The sequence below is a fragment of the Ustilaginoidea virens genome, chromosome 3, assembly GCF_000687475.1.
Source record: "Ustilaginoidea virens chromosome 3, complete sequence".
NCBI lineage: Eukaryota > Fungi > Ascomycota > Sordariomycetes > Hypocreales > Clavicipitaceae > Ustilaginoidea > Ustilaginoidea virens.
In genome coordinates, this window is record NC_057318.1 from 3,822,080 (window position 1) to 3,842,241 (window position 20,162).

At 60.5% G+C, this 20,162-nt stretch overlaps 7 protein-coding genes across 7 annotated transcripts; 6 read left to right on the forward strand and 1 right to left on the reverse strand.

Annotated features, from left to right (window-relative positions):
- Positions 1-231: 231 nt before the first annotated feature.
- Positions 232-2,730, forward strand: UV8b_03927 (uncharacterized protein; the record flags this gene model as incomplete). The annotated part of the gene is made up of 1 exon (XM_043141425.1): positions 232-2,730. One exon carries the CDS (start codon positions 232-234, stop codon positions 2,728-2,730), a length of 2,499 nt encoding a protein of 832 aa, XP_042997359.1.
- Positions 2,731-3,302: 572 nt separating this feature from the next.
- UV8b_03928 (uncharacterized protein) lies at positions 3,303-4,574 on the forward strand (the record flags this gene model as incomplete). The annotated part of the gene is made up of 3 exons (XM_043141426.1): positions 3,303-3,437; positions 3,648-4,098; positions 4,225-4,574. 3 exons carry the CDS (start codon positions 3,303-3,305, stop codon positions 4,572-4,574), a joined length of 936 nt encoding a protein of 311 aa, XP_042997360.1.
- Positions 4,575-5,430: 856 nt separating this feature from the next.
- On the forward strand, positions 5,431-7,913 carry UV8b_03929 (uncharacterized protein; the record flags this gene model as incomplete). The annotated part of the gene is made up of 6 exons (XM_043141427.1): positions 5,431-5,903; positions 6,003-6,231; positions 6,300-7,352; positions 7,442-7,601; positions 7,669-7,729; positions 7,823-7,913. 6 exons carry the CDS (start codon positions 5,431-5,433, stop codon positions 7,911-7,913), a joined length of 2,067 nt encoding a protein of 688 aa, XP_042997361.1.
- A 3,197-nt stretch (positions 7,914-11,110) lies between these two features.
- UV8b_03930 (uncharacterized protein) lies at positions 11,111-11,651 on the forward strand (the record flags this gene model as incomplete). The annotated part of the gene is made up of 2 exons (XM_043141428.1): positions 11,111-11,297; positions 11,332-11,651. 2 exons carry the CDS (start codon positions 11,111-11,113, stop codon positions 11,649-11,651), a joined length of 507 nt encoding a protein of 168 aa, XP_042997362.1.
- A 1,533-nt stretch (positions 11,652-13,184) lies between these two features.
- UV8b_03931 (uncharacterized protein) lies at positions 13,185-15,360 on the forward strand (the record flags this gene model as incomplete). The annotated part of the gene is made up of 2 exons (XM_043141429.1): positions 13,185-13,748; positions 13,804-15,360. 2 exons carry the CDS (start codon positions 13,185-13,187, stop codon positions 15,358-15,360), a joined length of 2,121 nt encoding a protein of 706 aa, XP_042997363.1.
- Positions 15,361-16,025: 665 nt separating this feature from the next.
- Positions 16,026-18,569, reverse strand: UV8b_03932 (uncharacterized protein; the record flags this gene model as incomplete). The annotated part of the gene is made up of 1 exon (XM_043141430.1): positions 16,026-18,569. One exon carries the CDS (start codon positions 18,567-18,569, stop codon positions 16,026-16,028), a length of 2,544 nt encoding a protein of 847 aa, XP_042997364.1.
- Positions 18,570-19,185: 616 nt separating this feature from the next.
- UV8b_03933 (uncharacterized protein) lies at positions 19,186-20,145 on the forward strand (the record flags this gene model as incomplete). The annotated part of the gene is made up of 2 exons (XM_043141431.1): positions 19,186-19,215; positions 19,294-20,145. The coding sequence occupies 2 exons, from the start codon at positions 19,186-19,188 to the stop codon at positions 20,143-20,145; spliced, it is 882 nt and encodes a 293-aa protein (XP_042997365.1).
- Positions 20,146-20,162: the final 17 nt, after the last annotated feature.

Consider the following 20,162-nt stretch of genomic DNA (forward strand, 5'->3'; position numbering starts at 1 on the left):
GCCACGTGCGCAGCCACGTGCGCAGCCACGTGCGCAGCCACGTGACGCAAGATCCACTCCCCTCGCTCGACCCAAATTCGGGAAACAACATCGCATTCACAAAAAAAAAAAAAAAAAAAGAAAAAAAAAAGAAAGTGAAAGAGAGAGAGAAAAAGAGAGAGAGAGAGACAGAGGGAGAGAGAAAAAGAAAAAAAAAGCAACCGGGAGGGGCGCTGGATGCAGGCCGCAACAATGTCCACGTCGGCGGACCGGCTCAACGTCATCGCCCTGATATCCGGCGGCAAAGACAGCTTCTACAGCCTCCTCCACTGCCTGCACCACGGGCACCGGGTCGTCGCCCTGGCGAACCTGTTTCCCTGCCCTGCCGGCAGCAGTCGCGCGTCCGCGTCCGCGCCCGACGCGACGAGCCAGCAGCACGACCAGCCGCACGACCCGCCGACAGACTTGAACAGCTTCATGTACCAGACCGTCGGCCACGAGGTGGTCCCTCTCTACGCCGCCGCCACCGGCTTGCCTCTGTACCGCCAGCCGATCGCCGGCCGCGCCGTCTGCCTCGAGAGAGACTACGAGGCCCAGGGCGACGGGGCCCAGGGCGACGAGGCCCAGGGCGACGAGACCGAGTCCATGCTGCCCCTGCTGCGGGCCGTCGTGTCGCGCCACCCGGAGGCAAACGCCCTCTGCTCGGGCGCCATCCTGTCGACGTACCAGCGGACGCGGGTCGAGTCGGTCGCCCTGCGCCTGGGGCTCGCCCCGCTGTCCTACCTGTGGAAATACCCCGTGCTGCCGCCCCCGCCCGGCCGCCCGGCCGACGAGGCCCAGCTGCTGAGGGACATGGCGGCGGCCGGGCTGGAGGCCAGGATCGTCAAGGTCGCGAGCGCCGGCCTGGACGAGAGGCACCTGTGGGAGCGGGTGACGAGCGAGGCGGGCGCGCGGCGCGTCCAGGCTTCCCTGCGCAGGTTCGGCGCCGCCGACGGGGCCTCGCTCGGCGAAGGGGGCGAGTTCGAGACGCTCGTGCTGGACGGGCCGCGCGCCCTGTTCACGAAGCGCATCAGCATCCCCGAGCGCGGGAGGACGGCGGTGCCGGAAGGCGGAGGGTCCGCCTGGCTCATGCTGACGGGCGCCCGCGTCGAGGACAAGCCTCCGGACGGGGGGCGCGACGCGCCGCCGCCGCCGCCGCCTTCGGTCAGGCAGCCGGCGCTGCTCGACGCGCTGTTTCAGACCGTCCTGGACTCGCTGGAGCCGGGCGCCGCCTCTGTTGCCGCGCACGGCCGTGACCACCGCTCCGCGCTCATGGCCAACAAGCCCCCCCTGCGGGCCGCGCCCGACGCCGCCGACAGCTTGCACTGGGCCGTCGCTGCGGATCCGCCACCACCCGCGGGCACCTCCGTCCAGGACGAGACCGCCGACGTCGTGGACAAGGTCAGGGCCCTGCTGTCGTCAAACGGACTGCAGCCCGGCCACATCACCAGCGTCGTCGTCATCCTCCGCGACATGTCCGACTTCCCACACGTCAACCGCATCTACGGCGGGCTGTTTGCGAAACCGAACCCGCCCGCCCGCGTCACCGTGTCCTGCGGCGACCTGCTCCCCGCGGGACGCAGCGTCGTCGTCTGCGTGAGCGTGCCCCGCGCCGCGGCCGCGGCCGCGAGCAGAGGAGGCCTGCACGTGCAGTCCAGGTCGTACTGGGCGCCCGCCAACATAGGCCCGTACAGCCAGGCCGTGGAGACGGCTGCGGCCGCGGCTGCGGGCGGGGAGCCGACGCGCCTGCGGGCCGTCTTCGTCGCCGGGCAGATACCCCTGGTGCCGGCGTCCATGGCGCTCGAGTCGCCGTCGGGCGCCGCGGGCTCGCTGCGGCGGCAGGCCGTGCTGTCGCTGCAGCACCTGTGGCGCGTGGGCTCGGAGATGAAGGTGCAGTGCTGGGCGAGCGCGGTGGCGTACCTGGCCCGGCAGCAGAGCGAGGACGCGGCCAGGGAAGCCGCCAAGCTGGCCGGGCGGGCCTGGGTGCTGGCGCACGCGTCTCCGACGACGCTCGACAGCGAGACGAGCCAAACCGACCCCTGGGACCTAAAGTACAACCCCCAGTATCGGTCCCTGGCGGCCACGGGGGCGGATTCCCATCCGTCCCGTCTCCCCGACTGGTCCGTCTACACGCCGCGGCAGCGGGGCGAGCCAAGCTCGTGCGTTCCCCCCGTCTTCTCGGCCGAGGTGGAGAGCCTGCCGAGGGGCTCTCTGGTAGAGTGGCACGCTCACGCTGGGCTCAAGGACATCGCCGAGGGCTCCGTCGAGCTCGCGCGCTACTGCTGCTCGAGGGAAGGCGGCCGATGGCGCAGCTGGCACCTGGTCATCGGGACCGGCGACGCGGTTGCGGTGTACACCACCATGGCATACCTGCCGAACAACCAACGGGAGGCGGTCGGACTGCATCAACTGGAACGGGAGCTTGGCGGCGCATACGAGGAATGCTTGCGCAAGCTGCATCCCGACGCCACGATTGCAGGCCCGAAGCCGTATCTGGGTTACGTGGATGTGACTCGGACGGGCGGCGTGGGCTCGCCTGGGGGATGTGGATGTGGATGGAAGGGCTTTGCGGCAACAGATGTCGCAGTCATTCCCTGCAGGTCTCTCTGGACTTTGGAGGGCGAGCGTGCTTGTCTGGCAGCCTTGTACAAGACGGTCTTTACAACCACCGACGAGGCGTGGCGAGGCGTGGCGAGGCGTGGCGAGGCGTGACGCAGGGGAATGATTTTGCCCAGGGCCTCTACTATCGGGCAGTTGAATGCGAGTAGAACATGAACGAGAGCATGATAAAGAGAGAGGGAAACATGGCGAATCAGCGCATAGCCGTGACGGATTATCTACGTGGGATGAATGCAACGGATGCAAGTTGCTTCTGGCATAAAAGAACACATGCATTAGGTACATAAGAACAGTTTTGACGTTATTCGCTGTCGACACGACAAGTCCGGTACCGACCTCGGCGTGCCAAGCCTAGCGTGCGTACGGGTTGCGTCTAGGTAGCTGGTACCTACCAGGTAGCGGGCAGGTTGTTGAAATGGCCCCCACTCCATAGCAGCCGGTAAGCGAGATCGATCACCTGTCAGTCAGTCAGTCAGTCAGTCAGTCAGCCAGTCAATCGGACCAATCACGTCAACCATGCATTTCGTGGCTGCGCCGTCAACGAAACGCATGCGACAACGGCCGTGGAACCTCAATTCTAGGACCAAGCACCGAGGCGTCGAGACGAATCCCGTCAATTCTTGCAAGGCTCTCTCGCTCGGGTTCGAGCACAGCACAGCGCCGCCATGGACGATCAAGGTCCGGGTCCGCCAACCACGTTGGCAGACGGGGTGGTTGGCCGGCCGCCCCCAGCGGTGTTGTCTCCAAGCGTCTCGTTTCGGCGGCCGTCGACAAACGAGCGCATCAATGAAATTCTCGAAGTGGGTTCTTTTTTTTTTTTTTTCTTTTTTTTTTTTTGCCGGGACCCGGGGGGGCAAAATGGGGACGGAAAGGGGGATTAAGGTCCGCAGGGTGGTGACTGTATTTTAATCCGAGACCTCGGTCCAACCCGCCATGCCTTGCTTGCCATGCTTGCCGTTGCACAGGCCTCTTCTACTAACAGTCAAGTCTCGTGCGCCCCTTTCCCGTAGAGCGGTCGCAACCGAGCCGACAGCATGGCCCGCAATCCCTCTCAACCGGGCAGACGGCCCTCGAGCTGCGCCCTGGCCATCGACGACGACGACGACGACGACGACGACCCTGCCGCCGCCGCCGCCGCCGCCGCTGCCGCCGCCCCCGACGAACTGACGGGCATTGTGTCCCGGGGTTCGGAGCACAACTACCAGACGCTGCACACGGCCGACACCAACCAGTCCAGGCACTCGATTTATCGGCGTCGACCATCACGGCCACAAGCGCCCGAGGAGCACCAGCACCAGCACCAGCCCAAGCACCAGCCCCAGTCCCAGTCCCAGTCCCAGCAAGCAGACTCGGATGGCGGCGCCCAACAACCCAGGTCGTGGCTGCGGAAGAAGCTGGGCGCGCTCCAGTCCGTCGAGTTGGAGAACACGGGCAGCGTTGCCCGAGACCACTTGGCTCTAGGTGAGCTGATCCGCCACTTTCGCCTTCCTTCGCCCGAGCGGCGTGCGGCGTGCGGCGTGCCACGGCGCCGCTGCTTCCTGTGCTGACCTGCTGCCGTCGCGAGTTTGTTTTCCCCTCTCGGTCTAGAGCGAACTTTCCTGGCCTGGCTGCGCACATCGCTGGCCTTTGCCTCCATCGGCGTGGCTGTCACGCAGCTGTTCCGCTTAAACACCACCATCTCCGGCGGCGACGGCTATTCCGGAAACGCTACCCTGCGGAGACTGGGCAAGCCCCTCGGCTCGGCGTTTCTGGCAATCAGCATACTGACGCTGCTGCTGGGGGCTCGGAGGTATTTCCACGGGCAAGAGTGGGTTATCAGGGGCAAGTTCCCGGCCAGCAGGGGCACCATCATCCTGATTGCGCTGGTGGCGCTGGCCATCATGCTGGCGTCCCTGGTGGTTGTGATTGTTATTCATCCGCCCGAAGACGAGCTATAGCGATTTGGACATGGGACGGGGAAAGCAGCGGCCGAGCTGGCTGGCAATGTCTGGGTCGTTACGCGACCGGGGAGAAAAGGCGCGCAGTCACCAGCCTTGGGCCTCTTGCCTTTCTTTTTCTTGGTTGTTGTTGTTGTTGTTGTTGTTGTTGTTGTTGTTGTTGTTGTTGTTGTTTTTCCTCTCCCGGCCTTGTTTGCCTTTGCAAGTCGGCCGCTTGTGGTGGGCCTGGTGGTGCGTACATGCCCAATGTTGATCAAGCTGAAAACTACCCAACGCGCTGTTGCGAAACTGCCGTTTTTGTTTTTTCCCTTCCTTGCTCCTTGTCCACCGCGTGGTTCGCAGTCTTGCTGCAACGCTTCCCGCTCTTCATGCTTCATGGACTTGTTGGTGCGGCCCCGCTGTGGTGTGCGTGCGCCGTGCGGCCTGGTGCTCTTCCTACTGTAGCAACGCACTTGAATATGTAGCCGTGGGATTTATTCCTGGCCGCTAGGCTGATGCATGGCCCTTGGGAACAATCGCCCGTGACGAAAAGATAATCCACCAGAAGAGCCGTTGCCTGGCGCGCAGAGGCAGGCAGGCACCTACCCACGTCGCCTCGTCATATTCAATCTTGTCCCTCCATCATCTCCAGTGGGCCAACGTCAACGTCCCCCTCTGGTGGTGGGGATTTGGCTTTCCCCACAGCCATTTCGATTCGCGTTCAAACCACCCCCGGACGCTCTCCCTCCTTCTCCGCGTCGCGCGAAATCCATCCAAGCCCGCTGTCACGGCGAGCCGCGCCCCAGCCGCAACTTTGCATCCCGCTTGCCCCCCCGGGCGCCAAATACAAGAGGAAACAGAAGAGGAGCATGACACGATGCCGTCCGCGGATCCGCTCGACGTCCGCGCCTTTGCCAACACCCAGCTCCTCCTGCTGGACCACGAGCTCCAGAGCGAAATCGACGAGACCAGCCAGCTCGTCTCCAACCACAGCCCCGCCGGCCTGCAGCGGGCCGGCCTGGCAATCACCAACCTGGTCGTCTCGTCCCAGCGAACCGGCCTGGGGGGCAGGACGCTGCTCCAACTGGGCCCCGACGGCGCCACCCGCAGCACCGTCGAGCTGCCAGAGCACGGCATCCGGACGGGGGACATTGTTCTCGTGGCGGAGCAGCCCGCGGGCAGTGCCAGGAAGAGAGAGGTCCGGGAGCTGGAGAAGAAGGGCTCCAGGGGCGTCGTGACCAAGGTGCAGAGGGCTTCTGTGAATGTCGCCCTGGACGACGACGCGGACGAGGCTGCCTTTTCGGGGAGGGTCTGGCTGGTCCGGCTCGCCGATGAAGTGACGTACAAGCGGTGCGTGAGACTGCCTGTTTGCTCCTGTTCTTTTCTGTTGTGCTCGGTTCTGCCGGCGAGAGGAAACCGGTCCTAATGCGCGGGCGGACCGGACCGTAGCATGAGCCTTGCCATGACCAAGTTGCAAAAGATGGGCGAGGCCGAGTATTCAAGCTTTGTCAGGGTCCTGTTTGGCCTCTCCAGCCCGTCGCCCGTCGCGCAGGACCTGCAAGATGCCGACGTTGGTCCGGTAGAGTGGGTTGACGCCGCCTTGAATGACTCCCAAAAGGACGCAATCCGCTTCGCCTTGGCCTCTAGAGAGATTGCTCTCGTCCACGGACCGCCAGGGGTGAGCACCATGTGTTTCTTGCACGCCCCCCTTGCATGTCATCACACTGACTTTGTTGAGTACCCAAGACAGGCAAGACGCACACCCTCGTAGAGCTCATTCTCCAACTGGTCAAGCGAAACCAGAGGGTCTTGGTATGCGGCCCCTCCAACGTATCCGTCGACAACATTGTCGAGCGGCTCTCGCCTCACAAAATTCCCATCCTCCGGCTCGGCCACCCGGCGCGTCTTCTCCCCTCCGTCCTAAACCACTCGCTCGACGTCCTCACCAGCACCTCCGAAGCAGGCGCAATAGTCAAGGGCGTCCGGGCGGAAATGGACGCGCAGCAGGCATCCGTCAAGAAGACAAGGAGCGGCAGGGAGCGGCGCGAGATATACGCCAACCTCAAGGAGCTCCGGAAGGAGTATCGCGAGCGCGAGCGCAAGTGCGTGAGCGACCTCGTGGCGGGGAGCAAGGTCGTCCTGGCTACGCTGCACGGCGCCGGCGGGTTCCAGCTGCGAAACGACGAGTTTGACGTCGTCGTCATCGACGAGGCCAGCCAGGCGCTTGAGGCGCAGTGCTGGGTTCCGCTGCTGTCGGCGAGGAAAGCCGTGTGCGCGGGCGATCACCTGCAGCTGCCGCCCACCATCAAGTCGCTCAACTCGGGGGGCAGGGCAAAGGCCGGAGACGAAGCGCTGCCGCTCATCAAGGGCATGACCCTCGAAACCACCCTCTTCGATCGGCTGCTGGCGCTGCACGGCCCCAGCATCAAGAGAATGCTCACCACGCAATACCGGATGCACGAGAGCATCATGAGGTTCCCCTCCAGCGAGCTGTACGAGGGGAAGCTCGTCGCCGCCGATTCGGTCAGGGCGAGGCTGCTGAAGGACGTCGAGTACGACGTCCTGGACAACGAGGACACCAACGAGCCTCTCATCTTTATAGACACCCAGGGGGGAGATTTTCAAGAGAAGAATGAGCAAGACGAAAAGGAGGGGCCGAGGAGCACAAAGGCCAGCCTCCTTGGCGAGAGCAAGAGCAACGAGTTGGAGGCGGCGCTGGTTCGGCAACACGTCAGACGACTCGTTGACGCAGGGGTTCGCCCAGAAGATGTTGCCGTCATTACCCCGTACAATGCCCAGGTTGGTTTGTGCACCACTTGCTGATTCCCCGTCTTTCTTCCCTTTCTCTCTCTCCCCCTCTTCTCGTTCCCAGTCTAACGCCGTTCAAGCTGGGTGTACTGGCTCCCCTCAAGGAAACCTTCCCCGGCATCGAGCTAGGCAGCGTAGATGGCTTCCAGGGCCGAGAAAAGGAAGTCGTGGTCGTCAGCCTCGTGCGGAGCAACCCCGACGGCGAGGTCGGGTTCCTCGGAGAAAAGAGGCGACTCAACGGTATGGCAAGCCCGATTTTGAAGCCCATTCATTGCCGCGTGGAGTGAGGATTCTGACAGGTGCTCAGTGGCCATGACGCGTCCAAAGCGCTCGCTTGTGGTTATTGGAGACTCAGAGACAGTCAAGAGGTAAGAAATGCCAAGTTTGGCAGGGCGTCTTCTGTCGAAGCATGTCTGCATGTCTGCATGTTCTGCGTTTTCGCGTTTACTGACTAGGCGTAGAGGAAGTCGTTTTCTTAAAAAGTGGATGGAGTTTCTGGAAGAGAATGCTGACCTCCGGTATCCTGATATTTCCACGCTCTCCCACAAATAATCATGACCATTTTTAAAGAAAAAGGTATGATAAAAAATATAAGCCAGCTACATTCATACATCCAGACCTGAAAACATGGCAAACAAAATCGAGTACTCGACAAGGCTGGAGGGCATCAAGACTTGCCCGAGGAGCAAAAAAAAGGGGAAAAAAGAAAGCATGTGCCAAATGAGACGAACTAGAGGTACTAGCCCAGGGAGTATGTCGGGAAGTTTGTCACGAGGAGTTTCATCGACCCGTTGCTGCTATCCCTATCCTCTGGGGCCTGGACTGCGACTGGTTTCAGGTCACACTGGTTGCGCAACGCGGAAAATTCGCGGGGGCATGGCCGCTTGGACACTGGTGCGGATGCTCTGTTCCATCTTTTCTTTTTCTGTTTTTGCTCTTTTCTGTTGAAATGGAATTACCGTGATACGCCGAGAGTCACGCTAGGAGCTTGGCTTACATGTCCGTGGGTTGCGGAGTATCCGGATTCTGGAGTCTGCGGCGCCGCCTTTCTACAGGGTGAGCCTCGAGCGGGCCGAAAGGCACTGGTAACTCCAAGGAAGTTCTGAAGCAAAAGCAATGGCGAGGCATAGTTGTCGCCTGGATACGTGGTGCTCACTGCTCAGCATCACTGCGTGCTCTATGCGAGTCTCTGTTGTGATTCGGTGTCGCCGTGTGACAGGCCATGTAATGGCGACCAAGACGAATCTCGTAGCCGCGCGTGGCAACCCACTTGCGCAATGTCAAGCCTCGCAACTTGGGCCGCGCACATGTAGATTAACTTACCAAAACGATGGCCTCGCATTCACTTGCCAAGAGATCGGCGTGGTTTGCGTGTTGTATCAGAGCGGGCGAATCAAAGCCCAAAGACCAAAGCTCGTCGGGGCTTCCGCCTGTCCAAGTTGAGAAACCAGGGTTCCGGCGACGGGACGAGATATTTCTAGGTGGCGTTGGCTTTAAGGGCGGAGGGCTGATCTGAGGAGAAACCAAGGAACATGGGCCACGGAACGTTGTCCATCAGTGAGCACCGGTTCCTGAATTGTACCGTGTACGGAGCAGCAACGAAGTGTATGAGTCTGCCAAGGTTGGCGGAGGAATGGCGCCCAATCAGACTGTTTCCGCCGGCCTGCCTCTTGCCCGATATGGACGGCTTCGGACGGGCTTTGACCAGGCGGCACATGAAACATGAAACCCCCCCCCCCCCCCACAAATGCCCGGGCAGCAACATTGTAGCTGCGGCACGGGTCATCCGTCGCGTTGTTCCATAATGCCGACCTGAGCAAGGTAGGCAGGAAGGCAGGCAGTCAGGCACCCAGAAACGCGATCAAGCATAATGACACAATGATGCGCAAGAGGAGTTGGGTTCCCGGGGGCAGTGCAGACGGGATTAACTCGCATGGCGCCAAGCTGTCAGGGCAAACCCGTGCTCTTCCTGGTCGACGCAAGGAGAGATGAGACGTCCATCTGCAAGGGGATTTGCCATGTAGCGAATTGGCGCCGAAATGTCCGCAAGAACTGGCGACAAGGGTTTGCGGCCCTTTCGACAACCAGCCAATCCCAAGACAAGATGACGAGGCGGCATTCCTCACTGTAGAGAATGAGCATGCTTGAATTGGGCAGACATGATGCTGCCTGCATGATCGACGCCAACGCCATCGGCTGGTTGCTGCAGTGCTTCTCTTTAGACCCAAGGGCAGGCTAGTGTGGCGGCGAGGCAGCGAAAAAGCAGAACAGATGGGTCACTCTCGAACCAGCATTGCTTGGTCGCGCCAAAGAAAACGGAGCCTTCAGGAGCTCTCACCCTGCCATGGTTTCGAATTTTTCACGCAGGGAAAAGAAAAGGAAAAAAAAGAAGAAAAATTGACCCACATGGGGGGGGGGGGGGGGGGGGGGGGGGGGGGGGCGTGGTAATGTTGCAGGCGGCTGACATTGGTTTCATAGGTAGGTAGATAGATGCCTTGTGTGGCAGGATGCCTGTCTGTCCGAGGCGAAACAGCAGAAGCTCACCATCACAAACCACTTGCTGCAGCCCATGTCTTTAAGCACGAGGAGCAACAGCGACAAGAAGAAAAGCAAACAGAGAGACGTGGCCGCGGCCCCCCAATAACAAAATTCTCAGTACGTGACGAAAATGGACTCGGGTCGGCACCTCAATTCTCATTACACGTCCGTCGTAGGAACCATCGGGTATCATGATGCGCCTGGCATGCGGTGGTGCGACGTGTGACCTGGCTTTTCCGGTTTCGGGGATACTTGGAGTTACCACGGTAGGCGAACCAGGGAAAGAGATTCGAACTCTTCTGGAATCTGGAGGTCTTGGGGGCGAGGCACGAATTATTTATCGAATGAGCCACATGGATGGATCAAGCCAGGACTCACAACAATCAAGCTTTTTATCCGTACATCAGTCGCAACGTCATGGGTCCCTTTACTATTGTCTGGACAGCAGCAGTCATGCCTGAAAAGAGAAGACTGTTTTCGTCGGGCGGCATTAGATGGATGCATTGAGGTGATGTTTGTGAGGCGAGTGAGCTGGATATGGCATTTGAACAGACTACTTGGCTTCTCTCGGCATCGAGTGGTGGTGGCGACAGGAGAGATTTGCTTTGTTCCATGACATTGCTGCCGCCGTGGTAGTCAGAAAAAGGACGCTTCCGCGACCAGAGAATCAGCCATAGATTCCGACCAAGAGGAAGCGTTCAGGTTGAAGTCGGATAAATCACTGCTTGCAAGATTTGGTTGCAGGGCTTCTTCAACCACAAAAAGCATCCCGCAAGCTTCCATGCCTGATAGGCTGATACTATTCAGAATGGGACACGGAGCCTTCCTCTTCCTTGGTAAGAAGGATGGGCTGGGCTTCATCCAAACAGGCGAGCGACTCGCTCGCTCCTTCCCTGTTGAACAAACGTGGCGTGGTGCTGACCAACCATCCCTTTGAGCGTCGAAAAGCAGAAGGCAAGTAGGGGGGGGGCAAGAGCGAGACAGGACTTGGAGGCCGACCATTGGGGGCAGAGCCCGTTACCTTTCATGCTGGAGAGACCTGCTTTTGGACTCGAGAGGTATGTAGGTAACTACCTCCTACCTACCAGGTAGGTATGTACCTACCTATGTAGGTACATAGGTAGGCTGCATGGTCATGGGAGAACTGGCTCTGGGGGGTTTTACTCCGTACTCTGTGCCCGGTGCCACCTGTGCCCTGCCTGTGTCAGATCATGGCCTGGGGTGTTGTCAAGCTACATACCTATGTGGTGTCTGGTGGGTCTCGCGGCCTGCCTGTCCTTGTCCTGCCTTGTGCTCCACGATGCGGTTCCGATTTGCCTGAATGGTTCGTCCTGGCTTGGATGCCGCTGTCTGCAGATGCAATGCGCAAATGGTTGGTGTACAGCGGATGGACAAGTGGTGCGATACGTCCGGTGAATGCTGTTCTTGTTAGGGCCCAAAAGAGTTGGTCCAATGCCGAGCCGCGAGCCAGTAAACAAACATGCTGGTCTGATGGCACAGCTTTCCCACGATGCATTGCAAGTCTGGCTGGAACCAACAAAACCAGCAAAACCAGCAAAACCAGCAAAACCAGGACCAGACTGGATCAAACCAGCTGTTCCCCCGCCGGACGCTTCCCGCGCACCACATGGGCAATGGGTCGCGACTCGCCATGATCAATCCTACGCGGCTACGACGCACGCCTCCCGTCTGTGTCTGGGTGCTGTGCTCTGCAACGTTGTTGCTGGCGTCAAGATTCGGCGTCAAGCTTAGGCGTCGCCCTCGGCCTGCGCCCTCCTTTGCCCCCCGCCAAGCGGCTCCGGGTGGATGCAAACAAGCTCCTTGTTCCAACTTGCGTCAACCCATCGCCAACGCTAACCCGCGACGTGACATATGTACGGCATCTTGTCCCCGTCATATCTCGATAGTACTCCGTACATGCCCCCGACCCCGTCGATTCCCGGCTCAAGCTGACCTGGATAGTCGCGCATGGTTTCTTTTTTACTAAGCCCTCCATCTGCTGCTTCTGCGGCCTGTCGGGTCGACCACCTGCTGCCTGGTACCAGATTCACCTACCCCCTCCACCTTTTCCCTGTCTCGTCTGTTCCTCTCGGGCCTCTTGTGGCAGCATGTCTGACATGCTGTTGTCATAGGTTCCTGCGCGGGCCAGTCAATCACCAGCGTTATAAAACATCTGGTACCTTGTCTGTCATGCCCATCCCGCTGCATCTGAACCTGTCAATCAGTCCTTAGCCCGTGCAAGCCTACATGTTCGGTACCTAACATGCCACTGTACTGGTACGGTACTGTAAGTCACAGCCACCAAGTCTCCACAAGTTAGTACCACAAAGAGTAGTACCTACCTACCTTAGGTACCCACGTACCTACGTACGTCGCAGTGGTGCCAGGCAGGTTCCACTGTCCGCCCCTCCGCGCAGCACGCCGGGCAGACTCTCCCCTGTGAGCTATTATTTGCATTATTGCTTCAAACGTGCTGCTAGCAAAGACCCGGGCTTTTGCTTGCGGTTGACGCAGCAGCCATGTTTCACCCTTCTTCACCTTGCTTGTTCCTGTGCCTTGCCTGTTCGGGCGCCCGTCCGCAACCTCCGATTTTGACTCGATTTGACCTTTGGCAGGTGCACCGCACGCACACCCCTCCTTCCTCCTAAGACTTGGCCGGTGTCTCCGCCACCTGCCACCTGCCACCTGCCTCCTGCCACCTGCCACGAGTCTGTCCGTCTGGTTGGACCAGACAGACGTAGACAAGAAACCATTTATAGCATCGTGCGTGGTAGCTGCCCGCTGCTGAGCCTCCCTCTCGCCCTCGCAGACTTCTTCTTTTCTTTCCTTCCCGTCCACTTGCAGCTTTGTTTGGCTGAGGGAGGGCTTCTTTGCACACAACGCAGGAGCCAATCAATCTCGGGTTGCTGGGCCCTGTTGCGCTTCATCACCATGGCCATGATGCCCCAGTTGCTCGCCTGCCCCAGTCTGTAGATGCTTCTTCACTCCTTTGACCCTTTGGCTTTTGCCTGCCATCGTTTACCTTCTTTGCTGTAGCTGGTTCCTGCCGTCTTTCCGTTTCCGAGCTTCACTCGTTGTGTTATCCGGTCAAGCGTCATGTGCTGCTGCTGAACGACAAAACCCAGCCTTCGAACAGACCGAAATCAGCTCATTGTTCCAACTGACTGGACTATACGATTCTCTATTCTTTTCTTTGTTGTCCCCTTTTGCCCTCTTCTCGGCATCTTCTTGATGAAGCATCGCCTATCACCGCGGATCCCTTCGACTTGTACATCATTTCCTACCATGGCTTGGAAATCCGCTTCTAATGGCAACGGCCGTAGATTATCCAAGCCTATCCGCGGCCAAATCTCAAATCCCATTCTCCTTCCAAACCCTCCGGACGAGGCCCTCTCCACGGAAGAACAAGCCGTGACTAGGGCGAATGTGGTTGATAGTCGGGGAAATGACAAGGTGCTGGGTCCGCAAACCTCAAGCGGCAGCAGCCTGGACCAAACCGTCGTCAACCATCAGACACATGATGCTCCCGGCAGCGTGGATTCTGCCATGGTAACCCACACGCCCAACGTGACGCCTTCAACACCAGTACAGGCTCCCGGTTCACCGAATGCGTCGACGGACTCATCCACTCATTCTCGCCAGTCCATATCTGTGGCAGATGTGGACGCCCAAAACGACAAGAGGGCTAGCACCACTAAGCCTCAACTGAAAAAATCCGTCTTTCGATCAGCCCTGAGTAAGCTGTTTGGCCGGAAGAAAAGGGGCCAAAGCAGGGGCGCAGCTCGCTTATCGGACCCAAAGACGATGCTACCAGCTTCCAACAACGCGCCTAAAAAGGAGCATAGAAGTGTAAGTGTGAGCTGGAACAATGGCACTGCTGCTGCCTCGCTAACATTTCGCGTAGGACCCAACTTACATGCGGCCAAACCATGTCCAGGCAAACCCAAATCGATCCTTTTCAATGCCAATTACTGATCATCACCTTGCACTGGGCTCACATTCGATAAAAGACGAAGACGTTTTGCTCGTCCAAAATGTCCGCAACTCGTTGAGCGCAGAAAAGAGACTTTCTGGCAAATGCTTGCCCAGCTTTTCGTACCCGACATATCCAGCTTGCACTGGCTGGAACGATGGCTCCAAACTGGCCGGACTATCTCCACGACCCGCCAGCTCCCAAGATAGGAGGAGCCGAGGAATGACGGGCCTCAATCACGATTCCAGGGAGATTGGTCGCGCTATTTCGAGCGACTGCCATGGACTCAAGCGCCGCTCAAGAAGTGTATCCGAAATACCAAAGCTTGGGCCTCCTTCATCATCAGCCGAAGAGGAGGTACGACGACACAGCGCCGAGATTCGCTTCTGGAGAGAGAGTTATGCGGCTCCATTCGCGTCCCAGACCTCTGCCAAAACGGATGACGAGCTTGTGCAGTTGCAAAATAGCAGTTTGGATGACATGGCGTCGATTGATGCCGAACGACCTGTCACGCCTGAGCCAGCCGTTGCTGCGGCTCAGACGAGTGACGAGGGCGGGAAATTTGCTAGCCCATCTAGGTCGGCATACACCCTGGAAACCTTGGGACCTGTCGCTCTTGAAAACCGGGTCGATAATCTTGAGACGCGTATGAGTCGGTTGGAGGGTATTGTACTCCAAATCGGCAATGGCATTCAAGCACTTCGCCTGCAATCGAACAATGAAAACCGGCAATCTGGCCCGCGACCAGTGCAAGGGAGGAGGGACGAGCATGCTGCAAGGTCGGTGCTGCTGCAGCCCTGCGATATGGAGTTGGAGGGAGGCCCACGACGAAGCACCATTCGTCCAGACACTCGTCTTTCCGATGCATCAAACATGTCTCTTGGCGAGACCAACGACACAACTCCACGCGCTACCATTCTGCCTTTAATTGATGTGCCAACGCAACCAGACGGCACAGATGAAATCACCAGCGATTCACCAGCAGCCATACCTTCTGAGCAGTATACTAGTCTGCTTGGTTTGTTGGAGACCGAAAGGCTAGCGCGAGTAGCCCTGGAGGCTCAAGTGAGAAGTCTGAGTCGCCAAATGCAGTTTGTGAACAAAAGCTTGGCGTACACGAACACGGACCACAGCGAAGCTCCGTCTTTGGACAGATCTTTCGGCGAGGTGTCGACTTTCGACCACGAGGAGGAGGACGATTCCAGTCGCCGACTAACGGCCACTGCCTACCATTATGACACATTAGCGCTCGACGACTCTGGAGTGATCACCGACAATCGATCAGATAACGAGTATACCGAGTCGTTTGTCACACCTGCAGAGACCAGCGATAATGTTTTCAGCGGTTATGAAGATGAGAATGACACCATAACGGTGGAGCAGGCCAGGAAAATGTCGCTTTTCACATTTGGCCATGCATCAGCCATTCCCGACAAGGCAACGGCAAGCTGCCGCCGCACAGGCTGCATAGATGCTTTGGGTGTCTAGCTTGGCCATCGTTTTGGCCCCGATATACTGGCATTGGAGGCGTGATTAATTATGCTAATGTTTTTGACCTTTTCTCGTGACGCAAATGGAGAACTGCGGATGAATGATTGAAGGACGGCTTTTGCCCATTTCATCATATACCCCGGGCAAAGACAGGCGGGAGAGCTGTACAGCTTAGGTGGAAAATGATATAATGGATTTTGATGTTGATTAAACAGTGGTGTGACACGTGCGGTCATACACACTTGCGATGACAAAATGTAGTTTGGGCGATTGCGAGCAAGAAGCATTACTTTCTATTCCCCTGTCTTGTCTCTCTCTATCTCCCCTTTTTTTTGTCCCTCTCCCCTGTGGTAGGGGTTATGAATCACTGGCAGTGAATGATGTGGAAAACTCATGTGCTATGAGGAGCTAAAAAAAGTTGAATTGATTTGGTACTTTTGTTGTCTCGTGATGCAGTGTCTGTCTAATGCTTCGCTGTGTCGCCAATCGATATACCTGCCTTGGATACAAATACAAGCACATCCTGAAGATGATGTGCCGTGGTCAGTTTGCCTGTAAAATGCTCTCTCTCCCGAAACGCAAGTTTCATTGAAAGAAGCAAGTGAGAAGATAAAAAAAATGAAACCCCCCCCCCACGAGCGGTATAAATGCTCCGCGTACCCTCATGAGCGGGTTTGACGATCGTCTTTTATACCCCAGCTGCCCACCAAGGCCATGGACTCTTCGTCCCCGGCGGCAAGCCTCTCGTCGTCGAGTGTATCCGAGAGACATCTCCAGGGGTCGCGTCCGCCGCCCCATTTGAGGAGATTCTGCTTGAGACGCTCGCCGTTTTCCCGGCAGACGGCAGCGCCGCCTTGTCCGGCGCGAAAGACGACTCGCCACACGCGCTCGGCAAGGACCCGGTCGAAGAGGTAGCTGTAGTAGGTGCTGCCGTAGGAGTGGAGGTGGCCGAAAAAGCCCTGCCAGCTGGTGCCGGGGGGGTCCTTGGGGCCGTGAGCGTACCGGTGCTGGATCTCGTGGAAGACGCGGGTCGAGTCAAAGGGCAGGCTGTCGGCGGCGGCGGAGTGGTAGGCCTGGTCGACCATGGCGAGGAGGATCTGGTGCTCCGTGTCGATGCCCTCGAAGCGCCTGGAGACGCCGATGCGCTCCTGGACGAGGCTGTACGGCAGGGGGCGGTCGGTCTTCCAGTGGCGGGCGAAGAGGGACAGGACGGCGGGGTCGGCGGCGAAATGCTCCATCAGGGTGGAGGGCAGCTCGGCGAAGTCGGTGGCGCACCTGGTGCCCGAGACGTTCTGGAAGCTGGTGCGCGCAAGGATGGAGTGGATGGCGTGGCCCATCTCGTGGAAGAGCGTCTCGACGGACGCGTAGGACAGGAGGGCGGGCTCACGGGCGGAGGCGCTCTTGGGGAAGTCGCAGACGAGGGCAATGGTGGGCAGCTGCATGAGTTTGCCGTCGCGGCAGGACGTCTCCATGCCGTCGTTGGCGGCCTGCTCGGGGGAGTCGAAGACAGTGGAGGAGGAGGAGGAGGAGGAGGAGGAGGCCATGTCGCGCGCGGCCTCGTCGAGCTCTTCGGCGAGGATCTCGCGGGAGCAGCGGATGGTGAAGTGGGCCGGGTTGGGGGACTTTTGCGGGCGGTAGAACAGGTCGCAGTACAGGACGGCGAGCAGCTCGCCGCCGTCGTCGGACACGACGTCGAGGCGCTTGACGTCCGGGTGCCAGACCTCGCCGGGCCGGGCCTCGCGCGGGACGAAGCGCACGCCGTACAGGCGGTCGAAGAGGCGGGACAGGCCCTGCATGACGGTGCCGACGGAGAAGAAGGCGGACAGCTGGTGCGCGGGGTGGGGGTCGGGGTGGGGGGCGCGCGGGCGCGTCTCGGCGCGGATCATTTCCATGTAAAAGTCGCGGTCCCAGGCCTGCAGGCTGGCGTCGGGCACGGCGAGGTGCCGGCGCTTCCGGTCGGCGAGCTCGGCGAGCTCGGCGCGCACGGCGGGGGCGTTGTGCTCGCGCAGGGCGAGGAGGAACTTGGCGACGGAGGCGGGCGTCTTGGCCATCATGCGGTCCTTGAGGGCCATGTGCGCGTGGCTCTCGAAGCCGGCGAGCTTGGCCAGCTCGGAGCGGAGGCGGAGCATGGACTCGAGGCGGTCGAGGGTGCCGCGCGAGGCGGTGCGCTGCGCGAGGTAGATTTGGCGGCGGGCGTCGCCGTCGCGGACGCTCTGCAGGGCGGCGGCGGCCTCGGAGCCGGTGGTGGCGACGGAGATGTGCGAGCGCAGCCCGTGGCTGGCGGCGGCGGCGGCGGCGGCCAGGCCCGGGTGCATGCCTTGGAGGCGGTGGGCCGGCAGGGCGACCTCCCCGACGGCGGGCCGCATGTGCTGCACAAAGGCGGAGCCGACGTCGCTGATGCGCGAGGACAGGTCGACGAAGCGGTCGCGCGCCCGCTGGGGCAGGTTGACGGCCGACTTGGTAAAGTCCAGCTGGAGCAGCTGGGCGACGGCCCTCTCCTCCTCGGACCAGGCGGACGCGACGTCCGGGCGGGACAGCGCCTCGGCCAGCTGGTGGTGCAGGCCGGCCATGGTGTTGAGCTGGTTCATGTACTGGTACACGGCGGACCACGCCTTGGCGGCGGCGTGCTGGAAGCGCGGGTCGGGGTGCGTCATGCGCACAAAGTCGGCGAGGTCGAGGACCCGGCACAGCAGGTCGCTGAGGCGGTCGAGGTCGCGGACGACGGCGCGGTACTCGGCGACGGACGCGGCGGCCAGGACGCGGCGCACGAGGCGCGTCGCCCGCCGCAGGGTGCTCTGCGCGAAGACGTGGAAGCCGTCGGGGGTGGTGAGATGGCGGTTGTTGAACAGGCCGTGGCTCTTGCGGAGGCCGAGGCCGAGGCCGAGGCCGAGACGGGACAGGGACGGGACGGAGGAGGGGGCGTCGAACAGGAGGCGGAGGAGGGCGTCGTCGCCGCGGGAGCTGGCGCGGCGGTCAGCGGGCGGCGAGGGCGAGGGCGAGGGCGAGGGCGGCGGCCGCGCGGCCTCGGCTGCGGTTGTTGCCCATCGTCGGTGTCGGCGGCGCTGCAGCTGGAGCAGGAGCAGGTGCTGGTGCTGGTGCTGGTGCTGGTGCTGGTGCTGGTGCTGATGCCGGAGCGGCGACGGGCCCGCGCGACGGGTGCACCGGGTGCAGACCCAGATGCGGCGGGCGCGGGTGAAAGGGAGCATCGCGAGGGCTTGTCAGCTCGAAGTCGGGGTGGAAGAGAAGAGGGGGGGCCGAGATTGACGGGGACGTTGGGTTATGCAAGTAGCGGAGCGGGATTCGCCCGGGAAGTGCATGCGATGGATGCGTTGCGTTTTCAGATGCGCGGGCTGCCGTGTGGCGTTGGTTGCCGCGTGGCGTTGCTGCGTGGCGTTGCCGGCAGCCAGTCAGTGACGACGGCGTGTTGCTCCAATGACAGTGACCCAAGAGCACACCAGCCAGCCAGCCAGCCAGCTCATGTAGAGAGACTTTGGCATCACACGTACACGCCCCGCGGCAGATGCTGGTCTGGTCATCTTTTTCAAGTTCAAGTTTCTCTTTTTTTTTTTTTTAATTATTATTATTTTTATTATTTATTTTATTTTATTTTTCCCCTTTTCCCCCGCATCACTGCAAACGCGGAAACGAACTGAGGCCGCTTGTTGCAGCTGGGGCCTAACTCCGTACTGAAACAATGACACCTCGGCCGGTCACGTGCCGCCGCTCCAAAAGGCCCGTCGGGGAGGGCGACGGCAGCGCGGCCAGACCACCAAACCAACGAGTTTGCCGTGTCGACCGGGTCTGCCGCTTCGACAGCCAAAAATGGCTTCCAGACTGCTGCAGCTACAACGGGTGAGGGCCCTTTCTCCCCGCGCGGGAACATATTTCGATAAACGGTGCTGACTCGTCGTCGGTCTCCCCGTCGCCCAGCGCGCCGTGGCGCCGTTGGCGGCCATCGCCGTCGTTCTGTCCCCTGCCACAGTTCTCGCCGAAGCTCCTGCGCGCAAGGTTCGTCGCCGGAAAAAGACTCCCTTCTCCCAAGCCTGCCCGGCAGCCGCGAAGCCGGCCACGCTAACCCGCGAGAGGGGGGGCCTGCGGGGGAAAAAGAAACCCATCTACGATGACCTGGACGCCGCGGGCGCCAGCGACGACGACGCACCCGCGCGATTCGAAGCCCTCCCGCCCAAGCAGCCCGCCGCCGCCGCCGCTGCCGCTGCCGCTGCCGCTGCCGACCCGCCGCCCAGGAGGGAGAAGCAGCCGCGGGCCCCCTCGCCGACCGACAGGCTAGCCGCCGAGATTGGCAGAGCCCGCCTCGCGCTGTACCGCGTCGCCGCCGCCGCCGAGGACAAGGTCAACGAGACGATGGACTCGGCCTTCCACCTGGAGCAGTCCTTCACCGACACCGTTGCCGGTCTGGCCCCCTCGCGCGAGAGCGGCGAGAAGCTCATGCCGGGCGCCATGTACGTCCTGGTCGCCGCCATGGCCGGCAGCATCATCACCCGCCGGAGCAACGTCCTCCTGCGGAGCACCGTGCCCTGGGCGTTTGGCGTCGGCGCCGGCTGGGCCGTCCTGCCCGTGACGATGCGCAACGTCTCCGACCTGGCGTGGAAGTACGAGCAGCGGTTCCCTGCCGTCGCGGACACGCACGCCAGGGTCCGGGAGAGCCTGAGGAGGGGCGTCAGCTTCGCCAAGGCCCATGGCCAGGTTGGCGTGCACTTCGTGGACGAGAAGGTGACGGATGCGAGGGAGGCTGTTGAAGGGTGGGTCAAGCAGGGTAAATAGACGCTCCAGCTGGTTGA